Source organism: Giraffa tippelskirchi, chromosome 7, assembly GCF_054371585.1.
Source record: "Giraffa tippelskirchi isolate mGirTip1 chromosome 7, T2T-mGirTip1v1.2.pri, whole genome shotgun sequence".
Lineage (NCBI taxonomy): Eukaryota > Metazoa > Chordata > Mammalia > Artiodactyla > Giraffidae > Giraffa > Giraffa tippelskirchi.
The window spans coordinates 2319118-2338131 of record NC_137281.1 but is presented as its reverse complement, the minus strand read 5'-3'; the positions used below and the strand labels follow the sequence as shown (position 1 = coordinate 2338131).

Below are 19014 nucleotides of genomic sequence, written 5' to 3'. Positions count from 1 at the left end.
CTGGGGGCCCAAACTCTTGGGTCTGAGGGAAGGAGGGGGCTGGGATGCTTCGACTCCTTGAGTCTGAAGGAGGAGGTCCAGGCCCCTGGTTTCTAAAAGGCCCTACGTGGAAAATATTCTGAGAACGTTTGGGGAGTGGCTTCCATTTTATCTCCTCTAGCATCCTGATGGCGTATACCGTGGCCCTGGCTAACTCATATGGACGCCTCATCTCTGAACTCAAACGCCAGATACAGACGGTGAGCCAGGCCTGGCCCCTGGGAAGGGGTCCTGGAGAGTATGAAAAGGAACACAGGGGAGAGAAGAGTTGTCTCACCTTCCCCTCTCTTTACCCTTTTCCTCAGGAGGCGCAGAATAAAGTCTTCCTGGCACAGCGTGCTGTGGCGCTGAGCTCGGCCGACAGAGCTCTTTGACTTCCAGCCTGGCTCAGGGTGACGTCCCACTTCCAGCCCCAGACCTGCCCCCAGATCCTTTTTGAGCTTCATCAACATCATTTGGAAAATGAGCGAACTGGAGAAGACCCCGTGCTTTTCCAGACTTGGGATTCTCTGCTGAGTCCCCCGACCCTCCAGTGAACCTCTTTCTAGCACTGTATCAATAAACACAGCGGAGGCCGCTGACTGCTTTTTGAATCTCGGGTCCAGAAGCCGGGGGAAGCCTTCAGCGGGACATAAACCAATCAAATGTGTGGGTCTGAGAGCGTGGTGGGGCTCTTCAGCGAGAGAACCCGCGCCAGCCAATCAGAGGCTGCGTTCAGGAGCGTCAGGGCGGGGACACGTGATTGAGTCAGAGTCCTGGGGAGTGGCGGTCGCTAGGCGACGCCACGCGCGATTCTCGGAGACGGGGGACGTGGGCCCTACAGCCAGTCACCTCTCGCTACAGCCCCCGGGGGGAGTGTTGGGCAGCGCAGAGCCAATCCGCGGCCGAGGAAGGAGCAACGGGGCGGGGCCCGCCTCTCGCCAATTGGAAGTGCCAGGAGGCGGGCCTGTCGGTCCGCGGACGGCTGAGGCGCCATGAATATCTTACCCAAGAAGAGCTGGCACGTCCGGAACAAGGACAATGTCGCCCGCGTGCGGCGTGACGAGGCCCGAGCCCGGGAGGAGGAGAAAGAGCGTGAGCGGAGGGCGCTGCTCGCTCAGCAGGAGGTGAGCCCCCAGCCCGGGCGGACGCGGCGCCGCGGCTCCGCGCGCAGGCGCGCCGGGAGGGGCCGGGAGCGGGGCAGCGCCGGGAGCGGGGCGGCGCGCAGGCGCGGGGCACCTTGGGCGGACCTGGGGCCGGGCTTCCGTGAGGTGCCTGCGGGCCGTGCCGACGCCCTTCTCGACCTCTCCTTGGTCCTCCTCGAGGGCTGGAGTAGGGGCTCGTGAATAATCGGAGCCCTGGGCAGCTCACGGAAGCTCGGACCGCTTTCTAGTTTACCTGTACAAACACCCCTTGCGGTGAGCTCCTGCTGTTCCCTGGTGGCTCAGACAGTAAAGGGTCTGCCTGCAGCGCGGGAGACCCGGGTTCGACCCCTGGGTCGGGAACATCCCCTGGAGGAGGAAATGGCGACCTGCCCCAGTATTCTTGCCTGGAGAATCCCATGGATGGGGAGCCTGATGGGCTACATAGCGTGAGGTCGCAAGGAGTCGGACACGACTGAGCGACTTCACTTTTCACTGTCGTTCACCCCGTGCAAAGCGCTTGATTTGCAAAATCTCGAGCCCTGTCGGTTCTTACCGGGGCGGTCATCTCCCTTCGGCGGAGAAGTGAGATGGCTTCAGAGGAGGAGACACAGCGAAGCGACAGTGGCACAAGCCAGTCCCGCCGCGCCGGGCGCGCCTTTTGCCTGCGCCGCTGCGCAGAAACACTAGAGACTCTCGTTGGGAACCCCTCACCAGTTTGGTTCGCACCTAGCTTCCAGTCCTTTGACTAATCCGATCGTCAGCACTGGCTGGGAGGTAGTCAGGGTTTTTAAAGTTCACATTTATCGGACTTCTCTAGTGGTCCAGTGGCTTCCAATGAAGGGGCCCAGGTTGAGTCCCTGGTCAGGGAAATATATCGCACATGCTGTAACTAAGATCTGGTGCAGCCAAAGCAATATTTTAAGTTCACGGTTATCAGTAGAAATTGGAAATCAAATGGGCACAGTGGCTTGGTGCCCTGCCTGGAATTCAGACCACCTGTCCTAACAGATGTTTTGGCTGCCTTTATAGCTGTTCTCCGGAGAAGGCAATGGCACCCGACTCCAGTACTCTTGCCTGGAGAATCCCAGGGACAGCGGAGCCTGGTGGGCTGCCGTCTATGGGGTCGCACAGAGTCGGACACGACTGAAGCGACTTAGCAGCAGCAGCAGCAGCATAGCTGTTCTCATTGTGTCAAAAATGAAGCCCCTGGTTTGGGAACCCCCCTAGTGTACTGTTAGGAAGGTGGCTTACAAACCACGCCTTGCCTCATTGCTCCACCCTCTCCCTAGGACGAGTCAGGTGCCTCTTCTGGGCTCCCAGCGCCCCTGCTCCCCTCCTTTGAGCCCTTAGCTCCGCGGCCTGTGATTTTCCGTGGTCTGCACCAGGCTCAGGAGTCCCTTGGGTCACAGCTCGGCTCTCAGTGTTCTGCCTGTAACTTTCTTTTCCTCCAGGCCCGCACAGAATTCTTACGGAAGAAAGCCAGGCATCAGAACTCACTTCCTGCACTGGAAGCAGAAGCAGGAGCCCCAGGCAGTTCCGGCCCCGTGGATCTGTTTCGGGAGCTGCTGGAAGAAGGGAAAGGGGCGACGAGAGGCAATCAAGAGTACGAGGAAGAGAAACGACAGGAGAAGGTAAGTTGGTCTTACCCTCCTCGGGTCACGGGTGGAGCTGGGGGTGGGGGTGCACCTTGCCCTCAGGAGTATTAGGGATATGGTGGGGATTACACAAGCTTGAGAACTCAGAACAGTATCAGAACACAGCACGTAAGGGGTGTTGGTTATTGCCGGGCGCTAGGTAGACCCCACCAGGTCTCTAAGGTGATATGCAGACCCTGAAGATGTTTGCAAAGTTAAGCTTTTTAAATGTGAATCAGACGCTGTCCCTCACCCGACCTCGGGGGTTTCCCACTGGCTTGCTTCTTCCGGGTTTGTTTTTTATCTCCCCAAAGATGCTGCCTTTGAACCCTAACAGAAGCAGTCCCCTCCTCCCTGTGCTGTTTGTTGAAGCTGCCCTTGTGCCCCAGAGCAGGAGCACCCCGGGTATTTGTCTGTTAAGTCCCCAGCAGCTGGCAGAGTCGGCTCCTGATAGGCTCTGTTGGCTGAATGTCTGGTTCTGCCTCCGCGGGAACCTCGGCTCCATAAGAGGGAACACCCTTCGTGTTCTCCCTTTCACATCTTCTGTCTCCCTCAGGAGAGGCAAGAGAAAGCCCTGGGCATCCTGACATACCTGGGCCAGAGTGCAGCAGAAGCCCAGACTCAGCCCCCGTGGTACCAGCTGCCCCCGAGGCGGGGCGGCCCGCCTTCTGGTTCAGGACCGGATGAGAGGATCAAGAGCCGCCTGGACCCGCTGCGGGAGATGCGGGAGCATTTGGGGAAGAAGAGAAAGCACAGCGGAGACAGTGGGAGTCACAGCACAAAGGAAAAGAAGGGGCCCGAGAAACGACCCAAAGAGTAAGGTGCCTTCCTTGGCCGCGGCTACGCGGGCACCACGGGAGCTCTGGTTCAGACGGGGGTCTGGGGGTCTGCAAGGTCAAGCCCGTTTTCGTAACACGGTTTAACATTCCAGCCTTGTTCTCGGGTCTCCAGAGACCTGATACTCGATAAGACACCGCTGCTCCCGTGGCTGGTGGGACAGCTGCTCACCTGCTTGTTAAGACGTCCGGCTCATGTTGTGTACGTTAGACACTGACAGCTGAAATCCACAGAGGAAAGCTCTGCGGGTCTGTTTTCGAGACCAGACTTGGAGGAGCAGAGGTTTGAGTGAACAGGCGTGCTTGTGTTCCCGGGACGCCAGACTCCCGAGTGCAGACTGGCACAGCGGCCGGTGTCCTTCCTTCCACGCGAGGGGACGAGCCAGGCAGTGCTCAGGGCCGCACAGCTGAGGACTGGCAGAGGGGCACTGCCCTCCGAGGGGCTAGGCCTCCAGCTTCCCACACTGTCCTCTCCCCGCAGGCCCCCGTCCCTGGAGCAGCTGCGAGCGGACCGTCTGCGGCGGGAAGCGGCTGAGAGGGCGCGGGCAGAGGCCTTGCTGGCCCGGGTGGGCGGCGCGGCGGCCCCGGAGGAGCAGCCGGAAGAAGTGGACGAGCGGCGGAGGCCTTACAACTCGCAGTTCAACCCCCAGCTGGCCCGGCGCCCGCGGCGACAGGACCCGCCCCCAGCTCCCTGACTCTCAAGGGGGGACAGGAGAGGCCGCTGCTGCCAGCCGTCATATAAAACTATTTATTCATAAATATTTTCCAAAATGAAAATAGGTTTACCAAAAAATGTCCCTCACTGGGGAGGGGAGGGGGGCGGCCCCGGCCCGGGGCGGGCTCGGGGAGCGCCTCCCGCCCCGCTGCCGGGGGCGGGGCTGCCGAGGCCGGGCGCCGTCCCCCAGGGCGGGGCCCTCACCTGGGCGGGGTCGCATGCGGGGAGGGGAGGAGGGGCCGGTGTCACTGGAGGTCCCGGTCCTCCAGGTAGCGGTACTCAAAGGTGAAGCCTTCCTTCTTCCGCTGGCCCCACTTCTCGTAGTCAAAGTAGATGTAGGTGCCCTGGCCGGGGGAGAAGGCGGTCAGTGAGGGCACGGGGCTCGGGGGTCCGGCCGGAGGACAGAGGGCCGGCTCTCAGGCCCTGGCGGAGCGGGCGCCGTCTCCCTGCACCGTCACGAGGCTCTTCTCGGGTGGGAACGTGCTCGCCCCGCCATGGAGCCGGCGGGCCTGGCTCCGGGCATGCGCTCCCAGCGCCCTGCTGTTGCTTGCGATAGCTGTGCCTTTTGAGCACTGATCACTGCTGAGTGTGTGAGGCGTGACCAGGACTTAAGTCTTCACGAAACCCTGGAGGCCACGGACAGGCTGGAGCCTCCATCCAGGCATGCTGCCTGGCAGACGTTTTATGACAACTGCGGTGGTGGGGGAACTTCTGAAGGGCTGACGCCTAGAAATACACTCCCTGAAGAGAGTTACGGAGACACAGTGGGGAGGGGGCGGGTTCTGAGTGAAGGGTGGGAGTGCTTCAGAGAGCCTGCAAGAACGCAAGGGAGGGCCTGGTTCAGGACCCTGGCCTCTGGTGAAGGCTTGGCGGGAACGCCGCTGAACACACCAACTCCAAGTGCCAATCAAGTGCAGTCCACCCAGGACACCACAGAGCAGGCACCGGGAGCACTTCCTTGTGAGTAACTCGTTTAATCCTCGTAACAACTGCGGAAAAGGAGGTCCTGTCACCCCGTTTTTACAGATAAGGAGATGGAGACAGATGTTCAAGTGAACCGTCCGGTCACCAGCTAGAGCTGGATTCAAACCCAGGTGGTCTGGCCTCAGGTGAAGTGGAGGTTCTCATTCCTTATTAGAACGAGACTTCCCCTTCCATGTCGCTGAGCCCCTGCCCAGCTGGCTGTGGGGAGTGGCGCATGCGGCCCCGATCCTGGTGGGACACGCTGCACCCCCACCCCCGGCCGGAGGCACCTCGGAGGTGGCCCTCCCCCTCGGCTGACCAGGAGCCGGCCAGGGCAGGGAGGACGAGGCAGGGCGGCGGCCCGCGGGGGCACTACGCGGACTCGGCCCGCGGTGCCCGGGCGGGTGGGGCGCGGGGAGGGGCCCTCACCTGCTCGAACTCGTCCGTGATGGTCTTGGGCTCCTCATGCCTCTGGAACCACATCATGTACTTGGTGTGGAACCGCCAGGACTGCTTCTTCAGGGCCTTGGCCGCCAGGTACTGCGCCTTCGTGCCCTGGGGAGGGAAGGCGGGGGGCTCAGGAGAAGGGAAAGCAGACAGGAGATGGAAAGCGCTCTCGGAAAAGCTTTGAGAAGGCCGACAGACTCATTGTGATGAGAGCAGTTCAGAGACTTGCCCAAGGCGGGCTGAGGGCGGAGCTCACTGGCGACTCACTGGGGTCACAGAGGGGGGAAGGCTCCCTGGTGGTCCCCAGGGAGGCCTGAGAACGTGCCCGGCCTCGACCTCGCCAGCCCTGACCCTCCTGCAGGAGCGGGGCGGGGGTGGGCTGGGGGGTGCGGTGCCGTACCTCCAGGTAGTAGAAGATAAAGAAGAGCGTCTCGGTGGACAGGCGCTGATAGAACTCCACGGTATCCGAGTGTGGGGGCGGCATCTGGTGGTGGTAGGGGGGCGTCGGGCAGGGGTTCCGGGGCAGGTACTGCCTGTGGGGGACGGGGAGTCAGGGCCGGCCCGCACGCAGCGGGCCGCGGCACCCCCCCTCCCAGCTGCCCGCCCCAGGACCTCACCGGATGCGCTCCGAGTCTGAGGGGTGGGGCATGTGGTGCCAGGCGGCCTCCTCCATGGCCTGCTGGTAGAGCTGCTCCTTGGTGAGGGGCACCGGGCCCAGCGGACACACGCCCAGCGACAGCGGGATGTTCACCTCCGATAGCTGCAGGGGGGGCTGGGCCGAGGCTGGGGGCGCCGAGGTGCTGCTCAGGAGGATGTCTGTGGGGGTGAGGGGCCGGCAAGCGTGAGGCTGTGGCGTGTAGCCGGCTTAGCGGCCCGCCCCGGCCCTGGACTCTCACCTCGCTCGGTCAGGTGCAGCGTGGGCACCGGGTCTTCGATGCCAGAGCTGATGGCTGCACGCTCCGCCATGGACTTCAACGAGCTCAGGGGCTCGGGGGCCTGGGGAGGAAGTGTGGCTGGCTGAGGCCGGGGCCGCGGGCAGGCCCTGCTCCTCGTGGGCAGCATTCCCGCCTCTCCTGTAGGGCTCAGCTGAGCTGAAGTCGGCCGCGTAGGACAAGCTCCAGCAGCGCTGAGCGGTGGGGAGAAGACCTGGGCGCAACCGAGCGTCCACCCCCCGTGGCGCCCAGCACGTCTGGACCCTGCTGTGCAATGCTGCGGGGTGCCCTGAGACCCCCACGCTGCAGTCAGCACCACAGGAGGCCCCCCCCGAGACCCCCTCGCTGCAGACGGTCAGCACCGTGGGAGTCCCCCCCAGACCCCCTCGCTGCAGACAGCACTGTGGGAGCCCCCCGAGACCCCCATGCTGCAGACGGTCAGCACCACGGGAGCCCCACGGAGCGCCACCACCGGCGGGTTGGAGCAACCGCTTCTCTTCGTACCCGCACACCTGAAGAGCCCGCTCACTGCCCACTCTGGCCTGGCCGCCCCCGCAGCGCCTCTCCCCTCCTTACCCCCACGCCGGCAGTGACGAGGCCTCCGCCCTGCTGCTCGGGCTCCCTTCAGGGCCCGCTAGACGTGCACCTCACACCGTGCTGTGCGCACAGGCCCTGCGGGGACCTTTCCACCCGGGTCTCTCCTGTCATCTGTCCTCAAAACCTTTCTACCCGTCCCCATCGCTCGCTCAGTAACCGGAAGAAACAAACTGTGGACCAGTGTCGGGAACCTCAAGACTCGTTTTCTCCCAGACAAATATACGCACACACAGTTTCCTTTTCATTGTACCCCTGAAGTTTGGGTGCTTACTCTGGGCCAGAGACAGTTCTGAGAGCGTCGTGAGGCCCGTTCCAAAGAACCCCTCCCGCTGGAGGAGGGACCGTGACCCATTCTGTCTTCCGGTTGAAGGAAGGAAGGGGCAGGGGACAGTGCAGGGCTGGCCCTGCCAGCGGGCCCCCTCACCAAGCCTCCTGAGGAGCCGAGGGCAGACGCGCCGGCCCAGGGCCCGGCCTGGATGAGCCCCTCCCCTCACCCTGAGCCCCTGCTGGGGGGCCTCCTTAAGGCAGGTGTACCTGCGTGGTCCACAGCACCCCGTGCCCCCACCCCGACCAGACCCGTCTGCAGGGAAGGCGGGGAGTGAGTTCGGCCAGCACAAAGTGGCTCAGAGCAGAGAAGTGTTTTCTAGACTTAAGAGTTGTCTTCAAAGGGAAGAAGGCAGTGAGCCCTGGGCAGTGAGTTGTGTGAAATAACAGCCTCACGGGGCGAACTGGGGACAGACTGACGGCTGGAAGGACATGACACAGGAGTGAGCACGTACAACCAGGAGTGAGGCAAGGGTCCAGACAGACAAGAGACCCCGGCGGGGAGCGGCGGAGAAGCCCAGAGCCGAGGTGACGGTGCAGGTGTGCGGGGAGAGGAGCCGGGGCCCTGGGGGGCGCGGGCACCTGGGGCGGAGGCGCGGGCCCACCTTGATCTCGGGTGCGGCGCTGAACTGCGGAGGCCCGTTCAGCAGGCTGCCAGCTGCCTTGGCCTCACTGAAGCTGGGCGTCGGGGAGCTGGGGGGGTTCACAGGCAGCGGCACCAGGAGGCTGGGTGCCCCCGCGTTGTTCCCTGAGCCTGGGGCCACGCCCCCGGCACCCGCCGGGGCTGCAGCACTGGGTTCCTTCCTGCGGAGAGGCAGAGACAGGCGCAGGCTCAGAGGACGGCCCGGGGGGGACAAACAGGGAGACGCGGGGGTCGGGAAAGGCACAGAGAGAGCGCACAGTCGGGTGGGCCAAGGGGTGCAGTCAGCCCCGGACAGGGGTGCTGCGGGCGGCAACGCGCGTCCTCACGGGGATTCCCCTGGAGTGGCCGGGGCAGGAGGGTGCGGGGAACGCCTGCCCAGAGCTCGGGGAGGCACCTGGGGTCAGCTCGCATCCCCCGCGGGGAGGCGGACTGCCCTGAGACACGGACGAGTGTGGGGAGGGAAGGAGGGTGGAGGCCTGCACTTTGCAAAGTGCGCGCGGACCCGCCCCGGAGCTGGGGCAGGACGGGCGAAGAGAGGCAGAGCGCCGGCAGCACCGGGCCCTGAGAACAGCCCTGCTTGGACAGGAGGCTTCTGGGGAGGGCCCACGGGCACGGACGGGCACGCATCTGCACGCTGGGGCGACGGCGGGGCCCTGCTCATGCGGAAGGCTGCCCGTCCCCCCGCCAGACACTCACGCGGTGCTGGGAGGAGGGTTGTGGGGGCCGGGCGGGGGGCCCAGGGCCTGGGTGCTGCCGCCCCCCGAGCTGTTGAGCGCCGCCTCCGCCGGGCTATCTGCCACCACCGAGCTGTAACCTGGTGGGCGAGAGAGGTCAACAGCGGCCTCCACCACAGCCCCGCGGGCCCACCCCCCGCCGCCCCACTTACTGGTGGTGCCGTTCTGCTTGCCGGCGCCTCCACCGCCTCCGCTGTTGCCCCCACCGCCTCCGCTGCTGCCACCGCCCCCCCCAGGCTGGGCGCTGGGGGGCCGGGGCTGGGTGCTGGGGGGCCCACTGGGAGCTGGCGGGGCCACAGCCTGGGCGTAGGGGGCGGGGGTGCCAGCGCTGTGGCTGGGCGCCGGGCTGGCCTTGGCCAGGGCACTCGTGGGGGTGGCCACGGCCGGGGCCCCGTTGCTGCCGGGGGCGGCGCTGAGGGCGGAGGCGGTGGGCGGGGGGCCGGGCGGGTAGCTGGGTGGCACAGCCGGGGACTGAGGGTGCTGGGTGCTGTGGACGGGCTTGGAGCCGTTTTTGGCTGGAGACTGCGGGTGGGAGGGAGGAGAGGGTCAGGACCCAGGGGGCTGCCCGCACACCCTTCCTGCAACAGGGCCCCGTCCTTGGCGCTGGCCTTGCTGCCCCAGCCCTTGAGGGGACCCAGTGGCTTCCATCTCCTCCTCCAGGCTGACAACACGCATGGGTTTCCAGCCCGCACCCAGCTCGCCACATCCTGCCTGGACAATCCCCCGCGACATCCCACAGGGACCTGAGACCCCATCTGATGACCTGGGTGGGGAACACCCCCCAACAACATCCCACAGAGACCCGAGACCCCATCTGATGGGGGATACCCCCACAACGTCCCACAGGGACCTGAGACCCCATCAGATGACCTGGGGGGGTAGTGGGAACCACAAATGGCCTCCAGATGAGGCGGCTGGACCCAGGCTGTCGTGTCTAAAAACACGACAAGAATTCTGAATTAAACTGTCCCTAAAATAACGGGAGGCCACTGGCAATCACCACACCACAAAGTAGAGTCCACAGCCCAGTGCCAACCCCATGCCAGCCCTGAGGCAGAGCTGCTGCGCCCATGCTCACGCCCCCAGGCAGCGCTGCCTCCCGGGCCCTCGAGCCCACTGCGCACCGAGCAGAACTGGCGACCCTGACTCTGCCTCCTTCCTGGCACCACGCTCGGTCACCCTGTTCCACCCCAGCTTCATCACCCCGGCCTCAGCATGCCCCTACGGACCAGCCCTCCCAGGAGCCCACACTCCTGCTGCCTCCGACCCCTGGGTGTGGCGGGATCCCTTCAGCGTGCCCCTGTCCAGGAAGAGGCGAGCACAGCCCACAGGGCTCACAGGGGGAGACCTGTGGCGCACACATAGCCAGCACGGCCAAGGCCCAAGGCGCCCCCAAGAAACGCGACCCTCGCGGTTCCCGACCGCTCGCTGCTCAGGCTTGCTGGGCCCCTCCAGAGCCACTCCACCGAGTGTGGGCCCCTCAGCCCCCCGCCTGAGGTCCCGTACTCCGAGAGCCCAGCGCGCCTGACCGGTTCCCCGCCACACTTCCGACGCCATCACGGCGGGCCTGCCCCCAGCCACCGCCTCTCTGCAGGGAAGCACCGGCCGACCTCGACCTTGCCCTGCCACTGCTGCAAGCCTCCCCAGGCAGCACTGCTGCCTGCCCGGAGTGTCCCCGGAGCCCCGCACGAGGGCCCAGCTCGGGCCTCAGTGAACCCCCAGAAGCTGCGAATGAGTGAGTGCCAGCCCATCAACGTCCAACCCCCAGCGCACCCACCTGGCTGACTTCACTGTCCGTCGAGCGCCCCCTCTTCTTGTCGTCTTCTGAGTTTTCCTGAGGTTCGAGAAGCACAGTCAGAACCTGTGAGTCTCTAGGGCCCTGACAGAGCCACCGACCTCTGAACTCCCTGCATCAGAAGCCGGTGGGCCACTTCTGGGCCCAGAACTGTTCAGGCCCCCGTGACCTTCGTCTCTAGGCGAAGCTACCTAACCCTGCTCCCCAGGGCACCTGTCTTTGGGGGGGCCAGCACCCCCGCCAGCCTCTCAGGGACCCAGGGACCCAGGAACCAGCTCTCCTTAGGGAGCCCCACCCCCCGCCCAGGGGTCCAGCGGCCCAGGCACCCCTCCCTCCGTCCTCCAGAGCAGAACCCACGAGCGGCCCTGACCGCCCCGCGGGCGATCTACGGCCGAGGGCCCAGGCCCTGGGCACGGAGGCTCCCTGCGGAACACTCCCGAGACCCAGCCTCCCTGTCCTCAGCCCCAGTGCCCCCAGGCGACGTGGTCCCCTGGCCTCACCGTGGTGCAGTTGGCCGGGCTGGGCGGGATGGGGGAGCTGGAGGTGGTCGAGGTGGGCGTGCTGCTGGACTGGTTGAAGATCTCGTCCTCCATGTGACTGTGGCTGGGGGGGGAGGTGGCGACCAGCGCCTGTGCTGTGGGAGTGGGGGGGCGCGTGAGCAGGCAGGCCCCACCCCCGGCCCCCCGCCCCCCGCAGGCCCACGCCGCGCTCACGAATGTCCTCGAGGTCCAGATCGTCGTAGAGGAACTCGTTCTCCTCGAAGTCGGGGTCCTGGGACGAGTCCACGTAGTACTCGACGTCGTCCTTGATCTTGCGGATGGCGTCCACCAGGATGGAGTCGTTGTCCAGCATGCGCAGGATGGTCTCCAGCATGCGCACGTGGTAGCGGTGCTTCTCGATGTGCCGCTTCAGGCCCTCGATCCGGTCCTGCTTCTGCTGGCGAGCCCAGGGCCAGGCTCAGGGGCTGCAGGGCCTGCCAGCCCCTTCTGCCCCCACAGAACCCGGCCTCAGTCCCTGGCCCCGTGGAGGCCCCGGGCTCCACTCCAGCCCTCCTGAGCCCGCAGGGGTAGCACGCACCTCCCACCCCAAGATCACTGCAAACAGCAGGGAGAACCAGGGATCCCCGCGGCTCCCTGCGACAGGCCCCATCCCATCCACCCGACCAGCTGCCTCTCTCAGCGGCAGGCCCCACCTCTCTGAGCCCACCCACCAGCTGCGACCACCCTCTGGGGTACACAAACTCCCTCACCCCTGTCTGGCTCTAACAGCTGTAACGGCCACCCCATTTGCAGGTGTGTACTGTTCGTAACTGTGACCGTCTTTGTTACCACACTGAAACCCCACTCTCATCCATGTACCCCCAAGAAGGGGCCCGGATTCAGAGGCCTGCCGCAGAGGCCCCATCGCCTTCAGAATTTGACGTCTCACATCTCAGTTCCAGGTCCAATCCCTCCGCTCTGCAAGGACCCGCCTCCCAGCCCAGGGTTCCCAGACGCCTCCCTCTGGCACCCGCGCAGTCCTCTGCCCTCCTGTGCGCACATACAGGACATACCCCTGGAACGCAGACCTGGCGGTCCTGGCTCTCTGGGACTCAGGCCCTGGGCTCTGACTTTGTCTCAGAGCACCCCTCTCCTTGGGCCAAACCAACTGTTCCTCCATGTCCCGCTGTACCCACACCTCCTGTCCTCCTCGGGACCTGGGCCCTCTGCGGCCATGTGGCCACGGTGGCAGCTCCCAGCCTCCTGGCCTGGGGCCTGCAGGCCTCACGCTTACCCTCCACCCAAGCCGAGTTCAGCACCTTCCCCCCTCCTCCTGACGGCCTGCTGTTCACCCAGACACCAGGTGGCACCCGTGGGACCGTCTTACCCTTCCCTGCACCAACTCTCACCGTTCCCACTCCGCTCCGTCCCAGCAGCCAACCCTGCCTGCCTCCGGAGCCCAGGCCCCGACTCCCACCCGCCAGCCCGCCTCTGCCCCCCGGGCCCCCCACTCACATCCTTGTCGCCCTTCTTCTTGCGCGTCTGCACCGACAGGGACTCCACTTCGCTCTCAAACTGGTCCACCTGCATGTTCAGGGTGTCGATGGTGTTCTGAGGGCAGAGGGGAGGGCAGCAGTCAGTGGAGTCCTTGTGCACCAGACTTGGGGCCCTGGCTCGCTCAGCCCCCTCTGCCCCGACTCACCGTGAGCCACTGGCCAACCTCCTCCTTCTCCTTCTGGGCAGGGTCCACCTTCTGTGCCAGGCCCAGGCCCTCCTTGCTGTAGGCTTTGGTCTTGGTCTCTCGCTCCACCACTTTGAACCGTTCCATTTGCTGTGGAGAGGACCGTTGGCACGGGGTCCCGAAGGCGGGAGAGCAGCTGACTCAGGGCCAGGGAGCTCACAGCGGAGCCCCAGGACTCCAGCCACCCCACCTCTCAGGCACCAGGGCCCGGCTCCTACCGTCTCAATGAGCTTGCGGTTGTCTATGAGCTGCCTTTTGTCCTTGATCTCGTTGGACGCTACCCATGTCTTGATCTGGTCCCTCAGCCGCTGGAGGGGGCAACGGCAGGACGGTCAGGCGGCCTCAGGGCCGCCTGGCCCCCAGGTCTCCAGCCCTCAGCTCCCTGGGACCCAGCAGTCCACGCTCCCTGTTCCCGCCGCCCTCAGGACACAGGAGTCCAGGCCCCCAGCCCCTCACTTGAAGCTTCTTAATCTCCTTCTTTAGATCAGCCTCATACTTTTCTTTCTGGTTGGCGTTGGCTGCATTGTGGAGCTGCGGGACGGAGAGGATGCAGGCGTCAGTGCGGTTCTGGCTGCCCGAAGGCCCAGTGCAGGGGAAGATGCCAGCCTTTCTGCGGGCCAGGGACTCTGGGGACCCACCCCCCACGCCCACCAATCCACCCCAGAGCGGCTTCTCTGAAGTCCTTAGCATGTTGACAGGCAGGCCCTGTCCTGGTCAACACTCAGGAGCTCCTCAACCTTGTCCTGTTCCCCCATCCCTGGAGGTCCACCTGGATTTTTAGGCCCAGTCCCTGTACCTTCTGCCAAATATCTTCAAATTGCTCCACGCCCTCGGACACCTTCTTGAGGCAGCGATCAATCTCACCTGGTGGGGAGGAAAGGAGACTGTGAGCATCCTGCCAGAGGCAGCAGACGCCCGAAGAAGAGTTCCAAGCAGAGTGAGCAAGCGGCTCTCTGGCGGGAAGCCTGTACCTTGGAGTTTGCGCTTGTCCGCCATCTTCCCTGCCCTACAGACACGCTCTCTTCATACTCCCCTGGAGACGGACGCTGCTGGGAGATCAAGAAGGAACACATGTTTACTCCCTGGCTGATGAGGGCCACGAACGAGGCCGGGCACTGTAGGGTGCGTGGATGGTGAAGGGGGAGAGGCAGCAGCTATCTGGTGACGGAGACCAGGCCCAGTTCTCCTCCTCCGGCCTTGACTGCCCAGCACAGGTCTGGCCCACGAGAGGACTCTAGAAGTTTGTGACAGAAGGAAACAGATACACTTTTTGCACGCCTCTGACCCAGGAAGTGAAAATTCCTAGGGCATGAAGCACCTTCTCCCCCAGGTGACACTCAAAAGGATTTCTTGCGGCAAGAAAATGGCACGTGGCCGGGTCAGGCTGACTGCTGGGGATGAGGCCTTAGACCCAGAGACCACAATTCCCCCAGAGGAGTCAAGCACACAGGTGACCAGAATCCTAACACAGAGAGAGGTCACTCCTCAGACAAGTCAGGAGACAGAGAACTTTGCATCCCACGGAGAGGAGGAGCCTGATACCGTATACACACGGTGAATTTGTAAGGAACAGAGGGCAAGCATGCTAGGGGCAGACAGAAGGCGCCTACAACTGGAACACTAAACCCACCGACCCTTACAGAGGGCTGGAGCCCAAGCAGAAGACGGCCTCCGACCTCCAGTAAGTTTACTCCAGATGACAATCCTTAAACCAAAGGAGATAACACTACTAAGCCGTAGAGGCCAACACCAAAAAGAGTTAGAGGCGTGGGGCAGAGAGCACCACCCGAGAGGACCAGGAGAAGCGAGAACTCTGACAAAGATGAGAGGGTGAAAGCGAATCTCGGCAGAGGTGGGGCTATCTGCACACACGCAGAAAGAAATTACACATCAAGTGCAGCGGTGGTGCAGACTCAGGGACACCGGAGCCCTCAGACAAGCATCCCCTGCTCAGAGACGGGCATCTCCTTCATACAGCAAGTGACACGCAACCCAGAGGGGACTGAGGTCACAGGGGAGCCACCAGAAGCTTTCACCGGGAGGAAGCTGCCCCTCAGGACCCGACCCCAAGCCCAGGAGAGATGGCAAGCCTCGGGGAGGGAGGTCCCTGCAGATGTGGGGAGCCCCCGAGCAGCCCTGACTGCGCAGGCGGAAAGAGCAGGCCAAGGAGGACTAGGAGCCTCGACCCAGAGAGAAGTCACGCCGAGAGGGCCCCCACCACAGAGAAGGAGAAGGGAGCCTCCAGGCGAGTCCTGTCCCCCAGAATTTTCCACGGAGACAGGAACATCCTGTATCTGCTGTCCGTGCCACCAGACCCTCGACTGCTCCAGGTGTGGCGAGGGCACCACAGAACACAGCTACTGTTTCTGCTACCTAGCTGAGATTTCAATAAAACGTGCTAGTAGCCTCCAGAGGGACAGCGTCTCAGAGAGCATGCCTTCGAACCAGAAGCACCCCGGGATGGGCCCGCCCTCCACAGGGACCCACTCTGGTGACGCCAACCTCTGATGGGGGGGTGGGGCAGAGAGGGCCAAGCGAGAGGGACAGCAGCGCCCTCAGCCAGGGCTGGCTGACACGCCAAGGTGGGGAACACGGGGCAGCCAGAACAAGCACCCAGGAGACAGCAGCACAGAGGGGCTCAAAGCAAGGCGAGGCAACGCCTGGGCCCGCGAGCTCACACCAGGGCCTGGATTGGCCACGAGGCGTGCAGAGGTGTCTCAGCCAACACCCCGACACTGGAGCGCCTCTGACTGCCCGGGGGTGTGGGGGGCCAGGAGCGTCTGCTCCCTGCCTCCGCCCCAGAAGCCCCACGCGCTGGCTGGGAGGGGCGCTCCAGCCCGGAGGGTTTACACCCCAAACAAGGCACTGCAGGCCTCAGGGAGGGGTGTCCCCACACTAAATGGACCTGAACACCCAGCCCAGGAGAGGAGTTGATACCCTCTGGAGGGACAACAGACTGCGGCAGCAGAAGTCCTGAAGGAAGCAAGGTGCCAGAGCCAAGGAGAGCCTGAGCCCAGGAAGCGATGTTTCAGGCAGAACCTCCAAGTGGGCATGGCTGAGCCCACAAGAAGACATCACCTGAGCTGGGGAAGGCAGCGGCTCCAGAGGAGGGCATGTACCCTGGGTCGGGTACTCGCACCCTAAGCCGGATCAGCTGAGAGCCTTGGCTGCGGAGGGACCATGAGCCGCCCCCCATGCACAGAGAACCCCCACAGCAAGTGGGAGCCTGTACCTCAGATCCCCAGGAAAAGACTAGAAAGGGGGCTGGAGCCTGAGTCCTGAGGTAGAGGAACCCTACTCACAGAAGAGCCCCAGGCTGACAGGACTGGGGGCGCTTCCGCTCTTGGAGGGTCCACGAGGGAGCTCCGGGGGAGGCAAGCATGGCAGGGATCTCAGAGAGAGGGGTGCAGCCGCTCTCACCGCCCTGAGTCTCAAACAGCACCCAGGACTCTGGAACCCTGGTCCAGGAGACTTAACCAAAACACTCCACCCAAGAGGAAGGCACATCCCCACGAGTCAGGAGCCTATACTGGGGTAGGGTGGTGAGCAGTGCGCCAGACCCACAAGAACCAACAACCACTCGAGCGGGGCTATAACTCACACAGAAGAGCCCCCCAAACCATCACTTCATGGGAGACCACTCTGCCACACACAGGCCCGAGGAGGAGCAGGGTGGGAGCAGCCGAAGCCTTAGTCCTGGAGAACCAACACCAAGCAGTCCCTAATCCTGGGGGCTGTCACGTGCCGGCCTAGAGGCCGTGGACCGGGGGGTGAGGTGCCCTGGCCTGCTGGGCAGTGGAGCCGGAAGGCCTTCCTTAACCTGGGAGGCCACTGACACCAGGAGGCGGCAGCAGCAGGTCCTGGGGTGGAGGGGTCACCTCCCCGCTGCAACGCCCAGGACCAAGGCTGGGGGACTGGGAATCCCACCCTGGGGTCCTCGGTCCCGGGGAGGTGCCGACAGGGGGTCTTCCCCTCAAGTCTCAGGCATCTTACCCCCCACAACAAGGAAGCTGGGCCTCAGGAGAGAGCAGATGCCGAGTCCCGCCCAGTGGGGCATCACAAGCAGGGCGGAGGCATTAGCCCTGGGCACCAGCACCAGGGAGGGTCCCTAGTCCCACGATGGGGGCACACAGAAAGGCACAGACACCCCCAGTCTAACAGTGGCCAGTGCCACCCCAACCCAGACAGCAACCTACCCCTGGAGGGGGCAACACTGAAAAAGTCCTCACCCGGGGACAAAAGCCCCACTCCGGCCCCCAAACCCACACTGCACAGCATACGAAGCTCAGCCTGAAGACACCTTACACTGCGAGGTGGCTCCAGCAGGGTGGTCTGGGCAGGCTTAAGCCCGGGTTCCACGACTGCTTACACCAAGAGCGTTCTTTAGGGCTGGGGAGCTTCCATAGCCACAGGGAGGACCCCGAGATGAACACCCAGGGGCTGGGATCCTTGCCCCCTGGCAGGATCACACCCCAGCGGAGGGCCTGATGTGAATGGAGGCAGAAGCCTCAGACTGAGGTTAGTGACAGCCGACATGGTGAGGGCAGTGGGGTGGGGAAGCCAAAACAACCAGCACCAAAGGACAGGAGCAGCAACCGTGGCGGAGGGGATCGCCCCTGAGCTGACAGGCAGGTCCTACTTGGAAAGAGAGGTGCGGCCAGCAACAGGAGATCGCTGACAACGGGGGTGGGGGAGAGCGGGAACTTGGGAGGGGCTCCCGAGAGAGGACCAGGTGGCCGAGACCCACAGGAGCTCAACAGTCCCACCAAGACCCTGAGGCAGGAGTGACATCAAGAGGAAGTCCACACCCTGAGTGGGCTGGGCAGAGAGTCTGGATCCAGGAGAGAGCGTCCCAAAGAGCCAGGAACAGATACTCAAGAGGGAGAGCCGAGGCCTAAGTGGGCAACACAGAGGACAGGCGAGAACCTGCGGGGGGCGGAAGGCCTGGGCAGAGGGCCGTGCAAGCCTTAGACTTGGACTTGTCAAGCCTTAGACCTGGGGGACTTGTCAAGTCTTAGACTTAGGAGACTTGTCAACAAGCCTTAGACCTGGGGGACTTGTCAAGCCTTACATTTGGGAGACTTGTCACTACAGAGGCAGAAACGGGCTGAGACTCCAAGCTCTGGAACTGGTGTCTTCCCTCCGGGATAACTGACACCCCCCGACCCCTTCCCCAAAGAGGAGAGTGGGGCCCGCAGTGGGAGGGGAGCGGGGAAGAGGGAGCCCTGGCCCCGGGAAGGGTGACCTCCCTCTCCTCGTCCGGGGGACTCGCAGCCCCACACCCACGCGAAGAGGGCAGCCTCGCCCGGAGACCGCCCCCCCAGCACCGGGGCTGCTGCCGAGGGGGTGGGCAGGCACCTGAGCCCCGAGAGGGCGGGCACCTGCTGCCAGGGGCGCCTCCATCCTTCCAGCGAGGAGCCAATACCGACGCGGAGAGGGGCGGGCACCTCGCACCCTCACACCCCACGGGGGCCCGACGCGGACGCCGCGCGGGGCCGGGGTCGCGGGAGGACCCCCGGGCGCCGCTGAGGGGCGTGGAGGAGGGGGGCGGGCGTGCGAGGGCCGTGCACCGCCCGGCGGACGCCGAGCGCCGGGGCCGGGCGGGGGCGGGGGCCCCGCGCCGGCCATGTCGCGACAGGCGGCGGGGTCGCAGGGGCAGGAGGCGGCGGGGAAGGCGGCCGACGGCGCCGAGGGAGGAGGGGAAGGGGTCCGGCCCAGTCGAGCCTGACGCTCTCACCACAGGAGCTGGCGCCGCCGCTGAGGAGCGTATCGCGACAGGCGGGGGAGGCGAGCGCCCGCCGCCTTATTCTCGCGCCCCGGGCCCGGGCGCTATCGCGATAGCGGCGCGAAGCGGAAGTGGGGTGGGGGGAAGTGGGCCCGGGGTTGTTCTGACGACGGGGTCGGGGCTCAAGGGAGGCCGCGGCGTCTGCCGATGGCTCCGCGGAAGCTGACCGGGCCCGGTCCAAGATGGCGGCGGCGGAGGAGGCCTCCCCTCCTCTCTTCTCGTCTCT

The 19014-nt window shown here is 64.5% G+C and overlaps 3 protein-coding genes and 1 long non-coding RNA gene across 9 annotated transcripts in view; 2 read left to right on the top strand and 2 right to left on the bottom strand.

The window, feature by feature from the left end:
- Positions 1–626, top strand: part of TMC4 (transmembrane channel like 4) — a 9737-nt gene extending 9111 nt beyond the window's left edge. For both annotated transcript variants that reach the window (XM_081512341.1, XM_081512342.1), the window contains exons 14-15: positions 161–239; positions 345–626. In XM_081512341.1, coding sequence (XP_081368467.1) covers positions 161–239; positions 345–413 — 148 coding nt within the window. In that variant the 3' untranslated portion in view covers positions 414–626. The remainder of the gene's footprint in view (positions 1–160; positions 240–344) is intronic.
- LOC145514499 (uncharacterized) overlaps positions 1–1237 on the bottom strand; it is a 5540-nt gene extending 4303 nt beyond the window's left edge. Inside the window, exon 1 of the long non-coding RNA XR_014060182.1 lies at positions 1027–1237. This is a non-coding gene — a long non-coding RNA (uncharacterized LOC145514499). The remainder of the gene's footprint in view (positions 1–1026) is intronic.
- LENG1 (leukocyte receptor cluster member 1) lies at positions 991–4427 on the top strand. The gene is made up of 4 exons (XM_081512355.1): positions 991–1145; positions 2615–2794; positions 3354–3613; positions 4115–4427. Exons 1-4 carry the CDS (start codon positions 1014–1016, stop codon positions 4326–4328), a joined length of 786 nt encoding a protein of 261 aa, XP_081368481.1. The 5' UTR covers positions 991–1013; the 3' UTR covers positions 4329–4427.
- On the bottom strand, positions 4359–19014 carry CNOT3 (CCR4-NOT transcription complex subunit 3). Of its 5 annotated transcripts, none has more exons than XM_081512340.1 (18): positions 18741–19014; positions 13975–14237; positions 13800–13867; positions 13460–13534; positions 13222–13311; positions 12965–13093; positions 12778–12873; positions 11497–11716; positions 11284–11417; positions 10766–10822; positions 9141–9510; positions 8951–9068; positions 8217–8415; positions 6655–6754; positions 6376–6574; positions 6159–6291; positions 5741–5866; positions 4359–4692 (listed from the first exon to the last, which is right to left on the bottom strand). In XM_081512340.1, the coding sequence occupies exons 2-18, from the start codon at positions 13997–13999 to the stop codon at positions 4594–4596; spliced, it is 2238 nt and encodes a 745-aa protein (XP_081368466.1). In that variant the 5' UTR covers positions 14000–14237; positions 18741–19014; the 3' UTR covers positions 4359–4593. The 5 variants fall into 5 exon arrangements, with proteins under 5 accessions (XP_081368466.1, XP_081368462.1, XP_081368464.1 ...); XM_081512336.1 differs by having other exon boundaries at positions 11497–11719; positions 13975–14052; XM_081512338.1 differs by having other exon boundaries at positions 13975–14052.